This window comes from Nicotiana tabacum, chromosome 1 (assembly GCF_000715075.1).
Source record: "Nicotiana tabacum cultivar K326 chromosome 1, ASM71507v2, whole genome shotgun sequence".
NCBI lineage: Eukaryota > Viridiplantae > Streptophyta > Magnoliopsida > Solanales > Solanaceae > Nicotiana > Nicotiana tabacum.
Genome location: NC_134080.1, coordinates 12,331,525 through 12,352,199, shown reverse-complemented (window position 1 = coordinate 12,352,199; position 20,675 = coordinate 12,331,525). Strand labels below are relative to the sequence as shown.

At 37.7% G+C, this 20,675-nt stretch overlaps 3 protein-coding genes and 1 pseudogene across 3 annotated transcripts; 2 read left to right on the top strand and 2 right to left on the bottom strand.

Moving 5' to 3' along the window:
- Positions 1 to 1,458: 1,458 nt before the first annotated feature.
- Positions 1,459 to 2,319, bottom strand: LOC107787786 (uncharacterized). The gene has a single exon (XM_016609393.1). The coding sequence runs from the start codon at positions 2,317 to 2,319 to the stop codon at positions 1,459 to 1,461; it is 861 nt and encodes a 286-aa protein (XP_016464879.1).
- Positions 2,320 to 4,269: 1,950 nt separating this feature from the next.
- On the top strand, positions 4,270 to 9,930 carry LOC107787775 (protein P21-like; annotated as a pseudogene).
- A 4,559-nt stretch (positions 9,931 to 14,489) lies between these two features.
- LOC107787825 (proteinase inhibitor I-A) lies at positions 14,490 to 15,509 on the bottom strand. The gene is made up of 3 exons (NM_001405191.1): positions 15,429 to 15,509; positions 15,229 to 15,303; positions 14,490 to 14,812 (listed from the first exon to the last, which is right to left on the bottom strand). The coding sequence occupies exons 1-3, from the start codon at positions 15,472 to 15,474 to the stop codon at positions 14,610 to 14,612; spliced, it is 324 nt and encodes a 107-aa protein (NP_001392120.1). The 5' UTR covers positions 15,475 to 15,509; the 3' UTR covers positions 14,490 to 14,609.
- Positions 15,510 to 17,646: 2,137 nt separating this feature from the next.
- Positions 17,647 to 18,644, top strand: LOC107787819 (osmotin). Its single transcript, NM_001405192.1, has one exon. It carries the CDS (start codon positions 17,695 to 17,697, stop codon positions 18,445 to 18,447), a length of 753 nt encoding a protein of 250 aa, NP_001392121.1. The 5' UTR covers positions 17,647 to 17,694; the 3' UTR covers positions 18,448 to 18,644.
- The last annotated feature ends 2,031 nt before the right edge of the window (positions 18,645 to 20,675 follow it).

Below are 20,675 nucleotides of genomic sequence, written 5' to 3'. Positions count from 1 at the left end.
TTCGAACGAGGTCGAACTGATGTCGATGGCCTTGGCCATTAGGATGTTGCTTCGACTGTCGTCGAATTAGTATCCGTCGTGGTTCGAATGAGGTTGAACTAATGTCGATGTCCTTGGCCATTAGGATATTACTTTAACTGTCGTCGAAGTAGTATCAATCGTGATTCGAACGAGGTCAAACTGATGTCGATGGCCTTGGCCATTAGGATGTGGCTTCGACTGTCGTTGAAGTAATATCCGTCGCGGTTCGAATGAGGTCGAACTGATGTCGATGGCCTTGGCCATTAGGATGTTTCTTTGACTGTCGTCAAAGTATTATCCGTCGTGTCGAACGAGGTCGAACTGATGTCAATGGCCTTGGCCATTAGGATATTGCTTCGACTGTCGTCGAAGTAGTATCCGTTGTTGTTTGAAAGAGGTCGAACTGATGTCGATGGACTTGATTTGATCCGGGTTGACTTCAATCCCTCGTTGTGATACGAGGAAACCTAGGAATTTTCCTAAGGCCACGCTGAAGGCGCATTTTTCCGGATTCATCTTCATCCCGTACTGCTGCAATATCCCGAAGGCTTCTTTCAAATGACTAATGTGGTCCTCCTTCTTTGCCGACTTTACCAGCATATCATCGATATAGACCTCCATTGTCTTGCTGAGCTGTTCCTTGAACATCTTCGTAACCAACCTCTGGTAAGTAGCTCCTGCGTTCTTGAGTCTTAACGGCATCACCTTATAGCAATAAGTCCCTTGGTGGATGATGAAAGTTGTTTTTTCCTGGTCCTCGTCGGACATTAGGATTTGGTTGTAGCCGAAGTAGGCGTCCAAAAAATTCAGCAGTTCATGCCCCGCCGTCGCATCGATCAGCTGGTCAGTATGGGGCAACGGAAAGGAATCATTCGGGCATGCCTTGTTCAGGTCGGTGAAGTCCACAGACATTCGACATTTCTCGTTCTTCTTTTTGACTATGACCACATTGGCAACCCATTGGGGGTATTTCGATTCTCTGATGGAACCGTTGGCGAGCAGTTTGTCCACTTCTTCGCTGACCGCTTCATTTATCGCGGCATTGAATTTTCTCCTCATCTGTCGTACCGGCGGATAGAGTGGGTCGACATTCAACCTATGAGTGGCAACGTCTTTTGGGATCCCCGGCATATCTGAGTGGTAAAAGGCAAATAAGTCGGCGTTGTTAGTTAAAAATTAATGATACTTACCTGGCACTGAGAGGTTGTGCCCGATGTAAGCCTTTCTTGTATTGTCAGCATTATCCAGCTGGACTGGGTCGAGGTTCTCTATAGTTGCCTTGCGGGCTTCTATTATCTCCGGGTCTCTAATGACCTCTGCTGGTGGTGCGAGTTTAGCTCCCGACATGGTTGATTGCTATGCCTCTACGCTTGCTCCTTTCAGCTATTTGGTGTGCATGCAATCTTGGGCAATCCGATAGCATTCCTGGGCGGTGCGCTATTCGCCTTGAATGTTGAATATTCCCCAAGAGGTGGGAAATTTGATCACTTGATAAAAGCTTGAGGGGACGGCTCGCATGGTGTGTATCCATGGGCATCCTATGATGGCATTATAGGCTGTTTCCTGGTTCATAACGTGGAATATGGTTTCCAACGTGACTCCCCCAGCGAGGACGGGCAGCACTATTTCCCTGGATGTCCGCTCTACTGCATTGTTAAAACTCGTTGGTGTTATGCAACGCGGTATTATTTTATCCTCGAGCCTCATTTGCACGAGAACTCTCGGGTGGATAATACACGCGCCACTTCCGTCGTCTACCATAATTCTTTTTACATCTGTATCAGCGATGCGTAATGTTATGACTAAAGCATCATAATGAGGGAAAGACAAACTGTCGGCATCTGATTTTCCGAAGATGATACTATCTTCGAAGTCATCATACCGTTCGTGAGCGACCGTCCGTTTGAGTTTATGCGTGGTGGTGAACTTCACGTGGTTGATTACCGAATCATCGCTGCCGCCGATGATCATATGTATGGTACGTGCCGACGATGGTGGTTTTGGAGGTCCTTGAGACGGGTCACATCCTCTGGCGAAGTTGGCCCTTCCTTTATCGCTGAGCAGTTCCTTTAGGTATCCCTGGTTCAACATCCTGACCACCTCTTGCTGCAGGCCTATGTAATCTTCGGTCTTGTGTCCTCTTTCCTGATGGAATTCGTAGAGGACATTTGACCTCCTTGCGCTTGGGTCCGATTTCATTTTTTGTGGCAATTGCACCTTCGTGCCCAGCTTCTCCAGTGCGTACACTATCTCTGAAGGGGAAACACAAAAGTTATGAGCAGATAACACTGGAGGCATACTTCTTTCGTTTCGAAGGGGTGCGGCATGTCGTAGCATGGCATCTATATGTCTCGGAGGAGGCGGGTTAGATGTTTTGACATAAGGCTGATGCCTTTATCAATTGAAACGCGGGGGCTTGTCCCTTCGTCCATCGTTACGTCGGTCCCTCCTTGCCTCGGTCTGGACTGACGTTAGTCGCTGAGTCGGGCCGTTAAGATCGTCTTCGTCTGCCCTTACCTCGGCGCAGTAGGCGTTGTGAATCTCTTCCCATGTGGTGGGAGGGTACTTCATGAGTCTGTTGAGCAATTTCTTGGTTGCTTTTGATTCGTTCCTATTTAACCCATTTTGGAAGGCCGCGACCGCCATTCCTTATGACACATTTGGCAGTCCTATTCTTTCTCTGTTGAATCGGTCCAGGGAGTCTCAAAGTCCCTCGCCCGTCGTTTGTTTGATGGCGAAGATGTCGTTGACCCTAGCTTCAGCCTCCTTAGCCCCTGCATGAGCGGTAGCAAACTTGTATGACATCTCCTCGAATGTCGATATCGACCGTGCTGGCAACTGGGAATACCACGTCAATGCTCCTCCTGTCAAAGTTTCACCGAATTGTTTTAGCAGTACAAGTGGAACTTGTTCTTTCGACAGGTCATTGCCCTTTACCGCAGTGATGTAATGTATTAGATGATCTTCTGGATCCGTGGCCCCGTCGTATATTCTCAAATATGGTGGCATTTTGAAGGTTTTCGGGATAGGGTGAGGAGCAGCTTCCTCACTGTACGGCTGTTCGACGAACCTTCCCACATCGTGTTTTGGTAGTAGCTTGGAGGCACCGGGTATTTTGTCGACCCTTTCCTGGTGCTCTTTCATTTGGTCACAAAGTACTTTGTTCTCGTTCTCCATTTCTTCCATTTTCTTTAGGATGATTGCGAGCGCATCATCGCTTGCATCGACGACAGTTCGAGTGTTGCTCGTCCGTGTAGCGTCTGGCTCGCCAATGGTAGCTGCGATTTCTGCCGTCGGTAAGTCTTCGACATTTCCTTGAGGGGATTTTTCTAGCATGTTGCTCAGAGCACTTGTCAACCATTCTTCTAACAGCTTTTTGATTGTTGGTGGTGTTTCTCTCGCCGTGGATGTGGAAGCTCCTCTTTCACGCAAGACCGTCAGATCTTCGTGCGGGGAGGGTGAGATTTCCCCCTCCGGGGTATCTCCTGGTGTAGTATTCTCGATACCTTCCCTACTGGCTTTATTGAGGGATCTTAGGAGGTTATTTGAGACATCTGCTATCATCTTCAACCTTGCTTCTTTTTCCGCCATTGTTGGTTTTTATGGGGTGTGGAGAACAGTAATCGTTGCTTTCGATATCTTAGATGAGAACTATGATTTCGACTATGGAAATCCCCACAGACGGTGCCAAATTGTTTGACTCAAAAAAATTTTAACTCTTTTTAAGCAAATCAATCAAAGGATGAAGGGGTAGTAGGGTTCTACCTGCGTAGAGAGAACACCGCTTTACTTTTAACGGGAAACGCGGTTATTGCCATCAGAAGACTTTGGTTGTCTAAGGAGAAAAGGTGTTTGTTGGCATACCATTTCTGGACGTGGGAAAGAGTCCATAGAATGCTATGCCTTGATAGCAACAAAGCCAACTAGCAGAGCCGATTCGTGGATCGGTGGGATGCCGTAGCTTTAAGAGATAGGGGCGGAGGCAATCGGAAAGGCTTTTTAGGAACGAGGCCCCCTCCCTCCTATGTTGTAAAAGGGAAGTGCAGATCTTTATCTTTCTGCGACACTCTTCCGACTTGATGCCGCCCCTGAATCCACAAGTACCGGCTTGATTACCCCCTAAGATAATAGGAGGATATAGAAGCAGATTTAGTTGCAGGTAGGAGCGAGTCTACCAGGCCTTAATCCCCCTTATATACTAAGGGGTTTCCATCAACCGTGGGGATAACGACTTAAGGAGTATCCACTATGACAAATCTAACGACGTGGGGACGTTTCCCCTTCCACCTCTGGATCATACCCGTGTACCGACTCATGGGTTTGCAACTACCTGTCGTGCTAGCTGTAGGCCGTGGTCGGTCAAATTCAGACTCATACAATACGCGGGAACTATTTTTGCGTCCTGCAAATTTATTTTTTAAGAAATTGACAAACTTTTGTCGGTTTTTTATTTAAAATTAATATTTCAAATCGACCGAAATTGGTCGGTCATTTTAAAAAATCAACCGATTTCGGTCGGTAATTTTATTTTCTTAATAAAATCGACTAAAATCGATCGGTTATTTTCACGCGAAAATATAATTAAAGAGTATAAATACAATAAAAAATAGTGATAAACCAATGGTCTAATGGTAGAACAATATCCTGCCATATTGCCAATGGGAGAGAACAACACACCTCGAGCGGGACATAGAGGTGAATATGCCATATATCAGTTGTACTAAGAACCTCCTAAAAATTTTAAGTTGAACACATAAAATTTAAATTTTGAATCCGCCTCTATATATCGGTAAGGCAAGAACCTATGTTTTAGCTAATTCCATTCTTTTAAAACTAATCTTTTAGTGTCGTTAGACGGTAGTTATTATGTTTTTGTTTCGTTTAGCGGTTAACGTCTCTATAGCTCCCTAAGCCGGGAAAGGATCCCCTCCAGTAATGTTATGTCCATTATTTTTCAATGGAGTAGTGGATTTAATCCACGTGTACAAAAGCAAAACTAAAGGCTTGGATCATTTTACTTGGTACTTTTCAAATTTTCTTTTATCTATTTATTTCAACACTTAGTGGTAAATTAATTATTTTCAAGCCAACGATGCATCCAAGTAAGGGCTGGATCATTTTTTTAATACTCAAACTTTTTCATTTATTTCAACACTACGTAATGTTCTTTTCTTCAAAAAGTGAATTTTATTCTTGCTTTCTTCTTTGAACAATGAAATTGGTTTTGAAAATATAGATATCTCAACATCTTTATTTTACAAATTTTTTGGTGTAAAATATAAGGAATATATAAAATTGAATGAGTACTAATACATATAAATATTTTGGGTTTTAAAATATTATTAAATGTTAAAATAAATAAATAAAAGAAAATATGAAAAGTACCAAGTAAAATGATCCAAGCTTTTAATTTTGCTTTTGTACACGTGGATTAAATCTACGCTCCACTGAAGAATAATGGACATAACATCACTGGAGGGGATCCCCCTAAGCCAGCCTTATATGCCGAGAAAAATCTAGCATATATATATATATATTCATCTTTAGCGACAAGCTTAGAATGTGAGGGGAGATTGGTTTTATGATCCATTGCAAATATTCTTTTAGTTAAAGTATTATACAATTGTTTTCATATAAGATCAGTACTAAAAAAATATTTAAAAGATCGACAAATAAATACAATAGTTCCTTGTAAAGTTTTTTCTGCTAATTCAAATTATAACTTATTTCCTCAAGTAGGGAAAAAGGAGCACGTTGATTCGATTGTGTTATCCTCATTCAGACTTTTCCAACCTATGAACACGCATAGCAACTTTTCTATTCGTATTTCATACGTTTACTAAAAACACTGAACGAATAGTGGCTTGCGGATTTCTATCTTATAAGTTATAATTATTCCTTCCATTTAATTCTTCGTATAAAGTGTCAATTTCCATAATGTACATACTGGAAGTTTTAAGCCACATTTTTTCCCTTAAAAAAGTTTATAACATTATTTGCTAACGTACAATTCCAAGTAATTGCCGACAAGCTTCCACATTGACCAAGACTTATAGTTGCAGTCCATTGCAACTTGCGTTATGAGCTTATGATCATTTTGTTCTGCCCCAAAACCTAAAGTTTTCAGCATATATACTGCCCAAACTCGTCTCTACAAATAGTTGGCAGACTAAGTCTGTCTTTGCAGTATAACACTAAACATTAGAAAAGAAAAGAAAATGGGCCTTTCTTAGAGTTAGAGAGTCTGTGGTAGAGGTCATGCGAGTGAATGATAGACTAATGACTATTAAGTTGGTGGTGGGCGAGGGTACTTTAAATGTCGTTAGCGCGTACGCACCGCAAGCAGGCTTGGATGAGGATATTAAGAGGCGCTTTTGGGAGGGGTTGGATGAGATTGTTCGTAGTATACTGCCTTCTGAGAGGTTATTCATAGGAGGAGATTTCAATGGTCATATTGGGTCATTTGCAGGTGGGTACACTGAGGTGCATGGCGGCTTTGGTTTCGGGGAGCGGAACGGAGGGGGCATTTCGTTGTTGGACTTTGCCAAGGCTTTCGATCTAGTCATTGCGAACTCAAGTTTTACGAAGCGGGATGAGCATTTGGTTACTTACCAAAGTTCGGCGGCGAAGACTCAGATTGACTATCTCCTCCTCAGGAGATGCGACAGAAGGTTGTGCGAGGACTGCAAGGTTATCCCAGGTGAGACCCTCTCAACGCAGCATAGGCTTTTGGTGATGGACATTTGTATTAGGATAAGGAGGAAGAAGAGGTCAGTACAAGGACGCCCCAGGATTAGGTGGGGCGCCTTAACTAAGGATAAAGCTAAGGAGTTGGAAGGAAGGTTATCGGCAATGGGAGCTTGGAGAAGTAGTGGGGACGCAAACACAATGTGGTCGACGACGGCGGACTGTATAAGAAAGGCGGCGAGAGAGGTGTTAGGGATATCTACGGGCCACAATGGTGGCCACAAAGGAGATTGGTGGTGGAATGCAGTTGTCCAAGGTAAAGTGGAAGCAAAGAAGGCGGCTTACCTGCGGTTAGTAGGGAGCACTGACGAGGAGGAGAAGAGAGCGAACAGTGAAAGGTATAAGGTAGCTAGGAAGGAGGCGAAGATGGCAGTGACAGAGGCTAAGACGACAGCTTTTGCTCGTCTGTATGAGGAACTAAGCAACAAATGTGGGGAGAAGAAGTTATTCCGACTCGCTAAGGCGAGAGAGAGGACAACTCGGGATCTGGACCAAGTGAGGTGCATAAAAGATGATGACGGCAAAGTTTTGATGGGAGATGACCAGATTAAGAGGAGGTGGCAAACCTACTTTCATAAACTTCTAAGTGAAGAAGGGGATCAGGATATTATACTTGGGGAATTGAGGAATGCCGACAGTCCCCATGATTTAAGTAATTGTAGGGACATTGAGATCGATGAAGTCATGGAGGCAATGCGTAAGATGAGAAGGGGCAGAGCTACCGGGCCAGACGAAATTCTGGTTGAACTTTGGAGGTGTGTGGGTAGAGCAGGCTTGGAATGACTTACTGGATTGTTTAGTGTTATATTCAAGACTAATAGGATGCCTGAAGAGTGGAGGTGGAATACAATGGTTCCGTTGTATAAGAACAAAGGTGATGTCCAGAGCTGTAACAACTATAGGGGCATCAAATTACTAAGTCATACCATGAAAGTTTGGGAGAGAGTAGTAGAAATGAGAGTGCGAAGGACGGTGTCTATTTCAGACAACCAGTTCGGGTTCATGCCGGGGCGATCTTCCACAGAGGCTATCCACCTTATTAGGAGGATGGTGGAACAGTACAAGGATAAAAAGAAGGATCTCCACATGGTGTTTATTGATCTGGAGAAAGCGTACGATAGGGTTCCTAGGGAGGTCTTATGGAGCTGTTTAGAGGATAAAGGGGTCCCGATTGACTATATTAGGGTGATTAAAGACATGTATGTTGGAGCTAAGACTCGGGTTAGGACAGTAGGAGGCGACTCTGAACACTTTCCAGTTATTACGGGGTTGCACCAAGGGTCTGCGCTCAGCCCATTCCTATTTGCCCTGGTGATGGATGCACTGACTCATCATATTCAAGGGGAGGTGCCATGGTGCATGCTATTTGCTGATGACATTATTCTAATTGACGAGACACGACGCGGCGTCAACGAGAAGCTAGAGATTTGGAGACATGCTCTTGAGTCTAAAGGTTTCAAGTTGAGCAGGACGAAGACGGAATACCTCGAGTGCAAATTTGGGATTGAGCCGACGGAAGTGGGAGTTGAAGTGAGGCTTGACTCTCAAGTCATTCCCAAGAGGGGTAGTTTCAAGTACTTTGGATCGGTTATTCAGGGGATCGGGGAGATTTACGAGGATGTCACACACCGTATAGGGGTGGGGTGGATGAAGTAGAGGTTAGCGTCGGGAGTCTTGTGTGACAAGAAAGTGCCACTGTTACTAAAAGGTAAGTTTTATAGAGTAGTGGTTAGGCCTGCCATGTTATATGGAACTGAATGTTGGCCGGTAACGAACTCACACATCCAGAAGATAAAAGTAGCAGAGATGAGGATGTTGAGGTGGATGTGCGGGCATACAAGGATGGATAAGATTAGGAATGAAGATATTGGAGAGAAGGTGGGCGTGGCCCCCATGGAGGACAAGATGCGGGAAGTAAGACTCAGATGGTTCGGGCACATTCAGAGGAGGAGCACTGATGCACCGGTGAGGAGGTGTGAGCGACTGGCTATAGTGGGCACGCGGAGAGGTAGAGGGCGACCTAAGAAGTATTGGGGAGAGGTGATCAGACAGGACATGGCGCGACTTAGGATTACTGAGGACATGGCCCTTGACAGGGAATTATGGAGGTCGAGCATTAAGGTTGTAGGTTAGGGGAAAATTGTGAATATTTCTACAGCACAATAGAGTGAGACTAGCCAGTTAGAAGTTAGACTAAGAATGTCATTGCTCGTCTATTGATGCAGGGCTTTACCTGCTAGTTTTTACTATACCAGACATCTATTTCGTATTTCGTATTCTGTATTTCATATCTCCTATATTGTTGTTATTCTATTATGCATTTTTATGGTACTAATATATCGTCTCCTGTTGCGTTTTTGAGCCGAGGGTCTCCTGGAAACAGCTTCTCTACCCTCGGGGTAGGGGTAAAGTTTGCGTACATATTACCCTCCCCAGACCCCACTTGTGGGATTTTACTGGGTTGTTGTTGTTGTTGTTGTTCATTTTCCCTTTTCTTCTCATTGCTCATCTCCTCCTCTTCACTCACTCTGATGCAGCTATATTTGATGTTCAAAACAATTGTCCTTACACTGTTTGGGCTGCCTCCGTGCCAGTCGCCAGCTCGACCTTGATCAAACCTGGACAATTGACGTGCCAGCTGACACGAAAGAAGCCCAGATTTGGGCCCGAACCGGTTGCAATTTCGATGGATCGGGCAACGGTAGGTGTCATGGAGATTGCAATGGTCTTCTCCACTGCCAAGGTTTTGGGAAACCCCCAAAAACTTTAGCTGAATATGCCTTAAACCAATTCAGTAATCTTGATTTTTTCGACATCTCTCTCGTCCAAGGATTTAACGTGCCGATGGACTTTAGCCCCACCTCCAATGGGTGCACCCGTGGTATTAGGTGCACTGCTGATATTAATGGACAGTGTCCGAACCAATTACGAGCTCCTGGTGGGTGTAATAATCCTTGCACCGTTTTCAAGACTGATAATTACTGTAGTAATTCTGGGAAATGTGGCCCAACTGATTTATCAAAGTTCTTTAAGGATAGGTGTCCTGATGCCTATAGTTACACTAAGGATGATCAAACTAGCACTTTTACTTGTCCTACAGGAACCAACTATAGAGTGATTTTCTGCCCCATGCCACAAAGCATAGTATATGTTTTGCGATAATAAATGTTTTAATAAACTTATCGTGCGTCATACCCTTTAGTTTACTGTAATTTCTTTTTCTCTGCTCTCTCTACCTTTCAGCCATTCTCTGTTACCATGTACTATAATGATAGTTTTTGTTTCAGCTGGAACTAAATTATTTGAACATATACAATGAATTTTATTGAATTGGATAGCGGTGCTAAAAATGATGATCAATTGAGGATGATCTACTATGTCTTTTTTGGGTTTAACTATCTGTGATTCGAAATTCACATGTCTATTTAAGGGAAATTTTCAGGAATCGAATTAAAGGCGAAGGAATCTCATCCCTTTGTGGGGATGGGCCACTATGAGAACGTAGGCAAATATGCATAAATCCCTTCTGCAAAATAATCCATGTATTGGTAGTTCTGAATAGGGGTGTACAAGAAAAAATGATAAACCGCACTAAACCAATAATTCGAGTCAAATCGAAAAAAAAGTTCGATCATGATTTGGTTTGATGTTGGAAAAAAAAACGACTATAATTGGTTTGGTTGGGCTTTAACTAAAAAAAGTCAAACCGAAACTAAACCAACCCTACATTACATTTATACAATTTTAAAAAATATTTTATACATATAAATATTTATTGTAATATAATTTATAAATATTTTTTTAAACTTTTTCACAATTTTATCTTTAAACATATTATTTCAAGTTTGCTCTTAATATTCTTGAATGGTCCAATAAATTTTATAACACATAAAGATAGTAATTCAAATAAACTTCAAATCAATACAATGCTAACAAATGAAATTCAATTCAACATTAGAAATGACAATAGTGTTGGATATTTATTTTTTAATTTTGTATGGTTTATAATGAAAATGCATAACTTAATTTATCTTTTTAACTGGACCTCGTCGATTAGCATAGCATTCTTGTTGTTATTGTTTGAAAATGAAGGAATGGAACAAACATGAGAATCATGGTTATGGTGTCAGTGCAGTTGCTATGGAGGAAAGAGGGTGGTGGCAGCCATGATAGTGGTAGAGTTGGGTAGACGGAGAAGTTAAAAAGAGTTTGGCCATTTTTGGGTTTGGATTAAAAAAAGGGTTATGGGTGTATTTATTCAATTAGGGTCATGGTTTAAAATTGGACCAGTAAGAATTTCCACGTGTAATTTAAATAATATTTTTTTATTTGGCGTTGATTGTTAATCATAGGGGCATAAGTGAGCCACAAAGATAACGGTGGAAGCATTTTTGGCTCAAGGCATATTTTTACCAAATCGAATAGTCAGACAATTTTGGCCCTTTTCCGTTTTAAATAGCGTAAACGTAGTAGTTTATCGTGTGTCATTTCCTTTAATTTACTGCAGTATATATCATGTGATTTCTTCATTCTCTGCTTTCTGTAGCTTTTGACACTTCCTGATTATTTGCTCTGTTATCGCCAACTTATCATCAACTCGTTTATTTTAGCTTTTTAGTGCATTTACTTGCCTTCTTCAATTGACTCTGAAATTAACGAATTACTTTACATTGTGGAGGCGAGGAACCCTTGAACCAGAAACACTCAAGGCAGAAGGTGAAAACTGTTAGTAATTCTTATCTTAGCACTTTATTTAGACATAAAACATGTACTATAGTCTATATTACTCACTATTATGTTCAATCAAAAATTTCTTAAAGAGAAGTGCAATATCCTTGGTCATTAAAATACAAACTTTATAATTCGTCTTTACAGCTTAATCATGTAAGTTAACATGGCAAGTTTGTTTACCCCAAAAATGGATAACAATTAAATCTGTACGTGGTTTAAAGGATATGTGGATTAATTCAATACGAATAATTAAGAGTAACATATAGATGAATTAAAGACAAAATAAACGATCAAACCAATCGCAATGTAATGACCAAGCCCGATCTTAGATTGAACAGTGAAACTTATCCTCGATTGGACCCTCGGTACAAGCTCGGTCACGAGTGAAGGAATAAACAAGTGAGCAATGCCTTTAACAGTAGCTAGAGGACAAAAGTAAATTTTTATTGCTTCAAATTGCGTGTTACAATGTGTCTGACTAAAGAAAGAACTTCCCTTTTATACAGTAGGAGAATTCTAGTCTTAGTACAACAACAACAACATACCTCAGTATTATCCTACACTGTGAGGTCCAGGTAGGGTAGTGTGTACACAGACCTTACCTCTACCTTGTGAGGATAGAGAGGTTGTTTCCAATAGACTCTCTGCTCAAGAAAGCATAAGCACCATATTAATGAAAATATAGACAAGAAGAGAAATTTCAGTCCTATTATAAGTCTAAAAGGTAAAAAAAATTGTTTTCCCGATAATTGTTGATCTATAACTGATACCAAAAGGGATTCGCGCCGTAAAATCCGGCTGAGGGCGAATATTACGGCCCCCTATCCGTCATGCATAACCGTTTATCGCGTCTCCCGAGGTTCAGAAGCCATATTTGGTCTGGGGATGCGTCTCTTTACATGTCCGATCTCAGATGCATCGTTCATCCTTCCAGAGTCTCGATTCAAGGGGTTCCTGGCCTCGATTTTAATCACGTCGAGCCGTGCTTCCCCTTCGTTCTCTAGCTTTCCCCCGATTTTACCCGTACACAAAGTTAAGAGAGTGAATCAACGCACTAAATTAATACAGTAGAATTTATTAGATTGGTGGGCAGAGTTACCCGTTACCTAAAGGTGTACATGGATAGGTTGGTTCGTTTTTTTTATCAAAATCAAACCAAACCAAACCAAACCAATTATATCGATTTGGATTGATTCGATTTTGTTAGATTTTTTGTATTTTCGAGTATTTTTTTTTTTGGTTACATGAATATATATTATTTCAATCTTATTTTGTTAAATTTTTTATAAGTAAATATATGTTTAGTAAAAACTGAAAAAAATGACAACATATGATCTATTAATTCTTATGGGAGAGTTTTCTTAGTAACGTATGATGGTCATTTTTTAGTCTTCTGACAATAATTTTTCGTTGATGTACACTTTCAACATTAACTGAATTTAATAATTAAATATAAAAATCAATATGATGCCTAGATAATGATATGTTCTATTTAATTTTAAATTATCGAAATAATACTTCAAATTCGAAAAAGATATAAGAATTTAATATATCTTGAAATATGGATATGGAATTAAGAACAAAGAAATTGATGCATTTCATTGTCACTTGATAATTGATCATACAACCCATTATTTAAAGTTAATAAAAATAGAGCACTTCATATTTAACTAAATATTATATCCCATATGATAATCGCAAATATTTCTAGATATTTTTTAAAGAAAATTCTATGAAAATTCTTAAAAGTATATATAATTTTTTTTATATTTATGTGTCAGTTTGGTCCAGAGTTTTTAATACTTAATACCAACCAAATCAAACCAAACCTAATCGGATTTTTTAATCAATTTGGTCTGTTTTTTCGGTTTGGTGCAGTTGTACTGTTACCTATACTTTAGGGGAAAACTTATACAAATGTCCCAAATAAGTCTCAACTTACCAACCTCTAGCCATTAGTCATAGACTTACCAAAACTAGCCAAACACATTTAAAAATTAAAAAATCAAATAAATAAGGTTCTTTCTCTCAAAGAATCATATGGAAAAATCACCTTCTATATTTTTAAGTGTGATTAGCTTAGATGCAAGACGAAAAGTAAATTTCTTAGATGAGGTAGCAAATAAGATGATGAAATAAAAAAAATATAATATTCCAAAAATCTAAGCAAAAAAAGAACTTTTTCAATGGGTATAGTTGAAATTCATTGAAAACATATAGATAAGTCAATACACAAAATTTGAGGAAGAATGGAGGTGATTTGGACTAGTTTTGTATCAAAATTCGTAATTAAATCGAGTTCAAAAAATTCTTCTGTGACACATGTATCACGCAAGTATCTCATAAACAGGTATACATGTGATAGACAATTGATACAAATATGCATGATACATATGTGATACACAAATGATACATAGTGTGATACACATATAATTTTTTTCATATTCAGTTTTTACTTCGAATTTTCAATTCAAACTCAAAACTCCACCAAATCATCCAAAACTGAAATTCAAGCTCCTTAAGATATACCCAATCTATTCTAATAACACTCACCCAAAAGAAAGCAAAAATTTGACTTTTTTTTGCTACAAATAGCTAATTGGTTAATATTAATAATATTTGGCTAATATAAGTAATATTTTATGAATTGACCAATTTTTGTAATGAGCTACTTATAAATGGACATAGCTAATAGTTCTCTTATTACTACTAGTTATTTGTAATTGTTTCGATTTTCTTATTGGATGCTATTTTGATGTTGTTACTGTTCTTGCCTTCATTATGTTCAACATGGCTTCTTCACTATCTTTTTTCTTGAGCCGAGTGTTTATCGGAAAACAACCTATCTATCTCCACAAGGTAGGGTAAGGTCTGCGTACACATTATCCTCCCTAGACCCAACAATATAGAAACATACCAAGTATATTGTTGTTGTTGTTGAGAAAAATTCAAAATTCAACATTCAAGCACGAATTTAGAATAAATAAATCATAAATCATATTATATTTAAAAGCCACATTTATTTATAGCCAAATATAAGTGGAATACATGGAGAGATTAACCATACAGCTCCAATTTATTTTCTGGAGGCTACATAAATATATCATCCCTTAACCAATCTGGGGAGTTTGTACAATAAAGTCCAATACATTAACAAAAAGACGAACACGATTACATCTTAAATCTTCTGTAACAGGACCACCATTCAGTATAGTTTGAACATTAGTTAGTTTTGGATTTTCCTTCTGAATTATTTGCATAGCAAACTTAGCTGGTGTCCCAAGAAGTTCTGGCCATCTTTCCTTTGTCACTCCTATAATTTATACACGTATAATGTGTGTGAGAGAGATATTATTATGAAATTAAAGAATATCAAACAATAATATATATGCACTATTATATATAAATTTAACAGTACTATGCATCACAATTAAATTTATATTAGAATAAATGAACTAAATTTCACTAGTAATAATGATAATACATAAATTTGGATATATTGTTGAAATATACCACAACAACAATAACCCAGTAAAAATCCCACAAGTGGGGTTTAGGGAGGGCAAAATGTAAGGGTAAGGGGGCTATTTCTGAAAAATCGTCGGCTCAAAAAGAAGAAAATAAACAATTGACAATAAATCAGTGACATCAACAGAAACAGAAATAGAAAAATAAACTAATTAATATTGGAATAAGTAGAAAAGATGAAATTAAGAATAAAAACCGAACCTGGGCAACCAGACTGAGACACATCAAGTTGCAAGACATTGATTTCCAAATCTCGAGCAGTGAGGGGTTGAATAACTGTTCATAAAACAATTCACATAAGTTTTTTTTTTTGTTTTTTGTTTTTTTGAATAAATAGAAATAAATGTGAAAGAAATATAACGTAGAAATAAATGTGAGAATGAGAGTGAGAAATGGCTAACGTGATGCAAGAAGCAAGAAAGCAACGACGTGAGCAAACTTCACCATAGTCTTTGAAGAATAAAAGAAAGGAAACTATATATGTTCTGATGTGTTAGATTTGTTTAGTTTTACAGTGATATATTTATAGGAGATTTTTTGGCCTCAAATCTTCATGAGCTACGTGTTGCTCTAAGCAGCCATAATAGACTTAATTTAATATGTTGAAGATAAGCTTGATGTGTTGTAGATGATAAAGAATTTCTTTTTGTCGACTTTTGTATCAGTTGATGTTCTGGTAGTATTACACTAGACTTAGTTTCGTAACTGATTGTTTTATAAATTTTCCGGTAACGGTCCAAATATGTCCTTACCGTCACATAGTTGGTCTATATATCCCTTTTTGAAATAGAATCCATCCAAATTATTTAGCTCTTCCGTTAATTATACTAAAATGTATGACAAACACTATTTCCTTTTTATTAGTACTTTTTTTTCTTTATCAATTTAACTTGACAAAACTCATGAATTCCTGTTAATTTTACTATTACAAGCCCCACAGGTTCTTCTGACCTGAAGGAGATGAAAATTATCGGAGAAATTTTTTCGGTGGTGTTAATTGGGTGAAGGTAGGATATGATTATTCAAATTTTGAAGATCTTGTTCCTTTCAGATCTGAAGCTCCACAGTGAACAACTCCTTCAAAATCTGAATAATTATATCCTACCTTCACCAAATTAACACCACCAAAAAAATTTCTCCGACAATTTTTATCTCCTTCTTTTCAGAAGAACTAGAGCCTTCTCGGTTGGAAGGTTTTGGTGGTGCAAGTTTGATTTTTAGGAATAAAATCACGTGAAATTGGTAACGAAAATGGAGAAGGCACCGGAAATGGAGGAAACCGGATATGGGAGAATGAAAAAGGGAAAAAAAGATAAGAAAAGAAAAAAGAAGAAAGAAAAGAGAAAGGTAAAGAAAAAAAGTACTAATAAAAAGTAGATAGTGTTTGTAATACACTTTAATACAATTAAAGAAAGAGCTAATTAGTTTGGGTGGATTCATTTTTAAAAAGGGCAACTATGTGACGGTAAGGACATATATGGACCAACTATGTGTATGGTAAGGGCATATATGGACCAATTATGTGACGGTACGAGTATATATGAGCTAAAGTATTAACAAAGGGTAAATGTGCTCAATTTCGTATATTACAAAGCCATATTTGGACCTTTTTCCGTAAATTTTATGTAGATTTAGTAAAAAAGCAACAACCTATAAGGGGTTGGTCTTTAAATATTGTCTTCATTTTTTAATGTACTTAAAGAATGAGCTCTGGACCTATATAGTTCTTCAGAGATTTTTCTATTGGATCGCTAGAATTTATGTTATATTTATTCTACTTTTATTGTTAAGTGTTCACAAATTTTATTCGATTAGCATGATTTTGTGCTAGTTTTATTGTTAAACAAATTTCACAGAATCGGCGTAACTTTATTTTATCTGCAATCGATGTACTTCTTAAATTGTTCATTAAATCTACCTGACTGGTATAATTTTTCTGTGTTCTTCTCTGCGCTTATTCTACATCCAGAATAACGATATCTAATTAATGAGCTGCTATATAAATCGATGTAATAGTTCTCAAAAAGAAAATGAAGGAAGAAAAAACTATGTGGGGGACAATATAACATCATCTATATATAAAAATTAAAGTGAAATCCAGGATTTCAGTATTAAAACTACAGGAAAAATTTATGATCGGTGCAAACTCCATAAAAAATTTCGGAAGTACAAAATGTGGAGTTCAAACTGATAAACAAACTCTAATAAATTTCTTATAATTTTTTTATATTTTTGTGACGAATATTATTGTTTGAGTTTTATTTTCACATTAAAAACTAAATATTGAATAGCTTTAAAATGATGGCTATCTGCCAAAAAGTGGCTATCTGTCAATTTCTTGCGAATTAAAAAATGGTATAGATAAAAGAAAGCAAGAAATTGACTAAAAGAGATATTGTTACAAGTGTCACGTTACAGAGATTATAGGTCAGCGTTATTACCAAATAAATTGACTTCTATATTCATAAAATAATTAATTATTAGGCGGCTCTTATGTTTAAGCGCCGCCTCCATCTTTGCCAAAGCATCCTTGAGATATATCCGTTTATTAGTCAAATGTTAATAAATATTTATGATTAATATCCATAGTACGAAAAGCCGCCATTCCCCTATATAAACCACTAAACAATTTGTCACTATATCCAACAACCCAACTTGTTAAAAAAAATGTCCAACAACATGGGCAACTTGAGATCTTCTTTTGTTTTCTTCCTCCTTGCCTTGGTGACTTATACTTATGCTGCCACTATCGAGGTCCGAAACAACTGTCCGTACACCGTTTGGGCGGCGTCGACACCCATAGGCGGTGGCCGGCGTCTCGATCGAGGCCAAACTTGGGTGATCAATGCGCCACGAGGTACTAAAATGGCACGTGTATGGGGCCGTACTAATTGTAACTTCAATGCTGCTGGTAGGGGTACGTGCCAAACCGGTGACTGTGGTGGAGTCCTACAGTGCACCGGGTGGGGTAAACCACCAAACACCTTGGCTGAATACGCTTTGGACCAATTCAGTGGTTTAGATTTCTGGGACATTTCTTTAGTTGATGGATTCAACATTCCGATGACTTTCGCCCCGACTAACCCTAGTGGAGGGAAATGCCATGCAATTCATTGTACGGCTAATATAAACGGCGAATGTCCCCGCGAACTTAGGGTTCCCGGAGGATGTAATAACCCTTGTACTACATTCGGAGGACAACAATATTGTTGCACACAAGGACCTTGTGGTCCTACATTTTTCTCAAAATTTTTCAAACAAAGATGCCCTGATGCCTATAGCTACCCACAAGATGATCCTACTAGCACTTTTACTTGCCCTGGTGGTAGTACAAATTATAGGGTTATCTTTTGTCCTAATGGTCAAGCTCACCCAAATTTTCCCTTGGAAATGCCTGGAAGTGATGAAGTGGCTAAGTAGAGTGGCTATTTCTGTAATAAGATCACCTTTTGGTCAAATTATTCTATCGACACGTTAGTGTAAGACAATCTATTTGACTCGTTTTTATAGTTACGTACTTTGTTTGAAGTGATCAAGTCATGATCTTTGCTGTAATAAACCTAAGACCTGAATAAGAGTCACATATGTATTTTTGTCTTGATGTTATATAGATCAATAATGCATTTGGATTATCGTTTTTATATTGTTTTTCTTTTGAAGTTTTAGTAAAGTCTTAAGCTTAAACCAATAAACAAAACAAACAAAAAAAAAGGTATTGATAATATTCTAGCATAGGACCCAGACGTTGAAAGTATAAAATGGTAGGATAAGATAAACTATTTGGAGCTCATTAACTTCGGTCTTAAGTCAATAGATGAAAATAATAATTTATAGGCGGCTTTTAGAAACATTTTCAAGTACGTACGTAATTGAATTATTCTGCACATGCTACTTGACTTCTATGCAATTCCTCCTGAAAATAAGCTAATTCTTTGACGTAATGGGAAAGAGATTATTAATGCCTCCTATTTTTTTTATTCGAAAATAATTTAATTTTTAATTTCACTATTTACTTTAAGACCATGTTTTAATATTACTAACATATTTAAGATCACAAGTTTCATAAAATTTTCCTACTTTTTTTAAATTCAGTGATCACTCAAACTAAGTTGCTAATCATCTGGTATTAGAAAAAGGAAATCTCTAAAAGAAAAACTAAGCTTCATATTTTGCATATAGAAGATTGAGACATGAGCCTGCATGCGACTATAGAAAGATGTATGTTGAAACATCCAAACAATTATCATTATACGACAAAGACTTAATAAATATGTTACCGCTCCTACATATATTAGGACAGAAATTAATCTAAAATGCAAATGTCAAAAAATAAAAATAAAATCTATTTGCTTATGGACTGATGATTGATTTAAGCCTAACAGAAATTGATGGAATGAAATGACTTAACCTTGTATTAGGATAAAACAACAAAATTACGTCGGAAAATATTAATCTTTTGACAATATCGCAAATCAATAATTAATTAACAAAAGCAACGTAAAAGACCCCACTTACCTATATCCCGACGCACCCCATTTTCTTAACTTTTTGACACTAGATAAACATATGTTTTCTATTAATTATGCACTTGACATATTTTTTTTCTATTAATTATCAACTTGACTTATTTTTTATAATGGTGCCATGGTGGGACTTTGGAGAAAAAGGGGCTTTCTAACGAAGAGATACTCGCTATAAAAATAATAGTCGAAAAATATATAAAATTTATATATTTTTTGTATATATATACATTATTTATGTTATATACAAAAAAATATACACTTTTTCGGCTACCAAATGTAAATAGTTTCTGCCGCGAGCTAGAAGTGATAATATTTCTACTATCAATAATTAAACATCGAAAGCCACTAGACTATTAGGGCGCTCAAAGCACAATTTCTTTTTGTAAAGATAATTTGGAAATATTTACGAAGTAATAATTGTAATTAGAGTATAAGAGATCAATACGTCCAACTGGACAGCATTTGAAGAAGACAACAACTTGGAACGGTGAAACTACAGTTTGAATATCTCTTTAATTATTGAACTGTCACTTCCAAAATATAAATAAAGTAATACTCAAGAATGAGAATCAGTAGATAAATGTTATACTACTAATAATCTTTTCCCATATGTCAAGGATATTTTGCTTATTATTTTCAGGAGTAGTCGCATATAAGTCATGTAGTATGCATCATTATTCAATAGACGCTTGTGGTCCGCCCCGTCCCCGAATTCCGCATTTACCCCTATGTCAACGATTTTGCTTATTATTGTCAGGAGTAGTCGCATATAAGTCATGTAGTATGCATCATTATTCAATAAAGCCGAGAAGGATCCAAGATTTTAATTTAAGCGTCTCAATTTGAACACATGACATCTTTACAATATATATATATTTAGCGTAAAAAATACCGAGATACAATGATGTACTTGAAAATGTTTTAAAAGCCGCCTATAAAGAATGATTTCCATGTTTTGACTACCTTTAACGAGCTACTAATAGTTTATCTTAATCTTGGCCCTACCATTTTAAATTTTCGGATCTGGGCACTCTAGAATGTTATCAAGACTATTTTTTCATTTCTCTATTTGGTCTAAGGTTTAAGACTTTAATCGTAACAATTCAAAAGAAAAAACAAAAATGA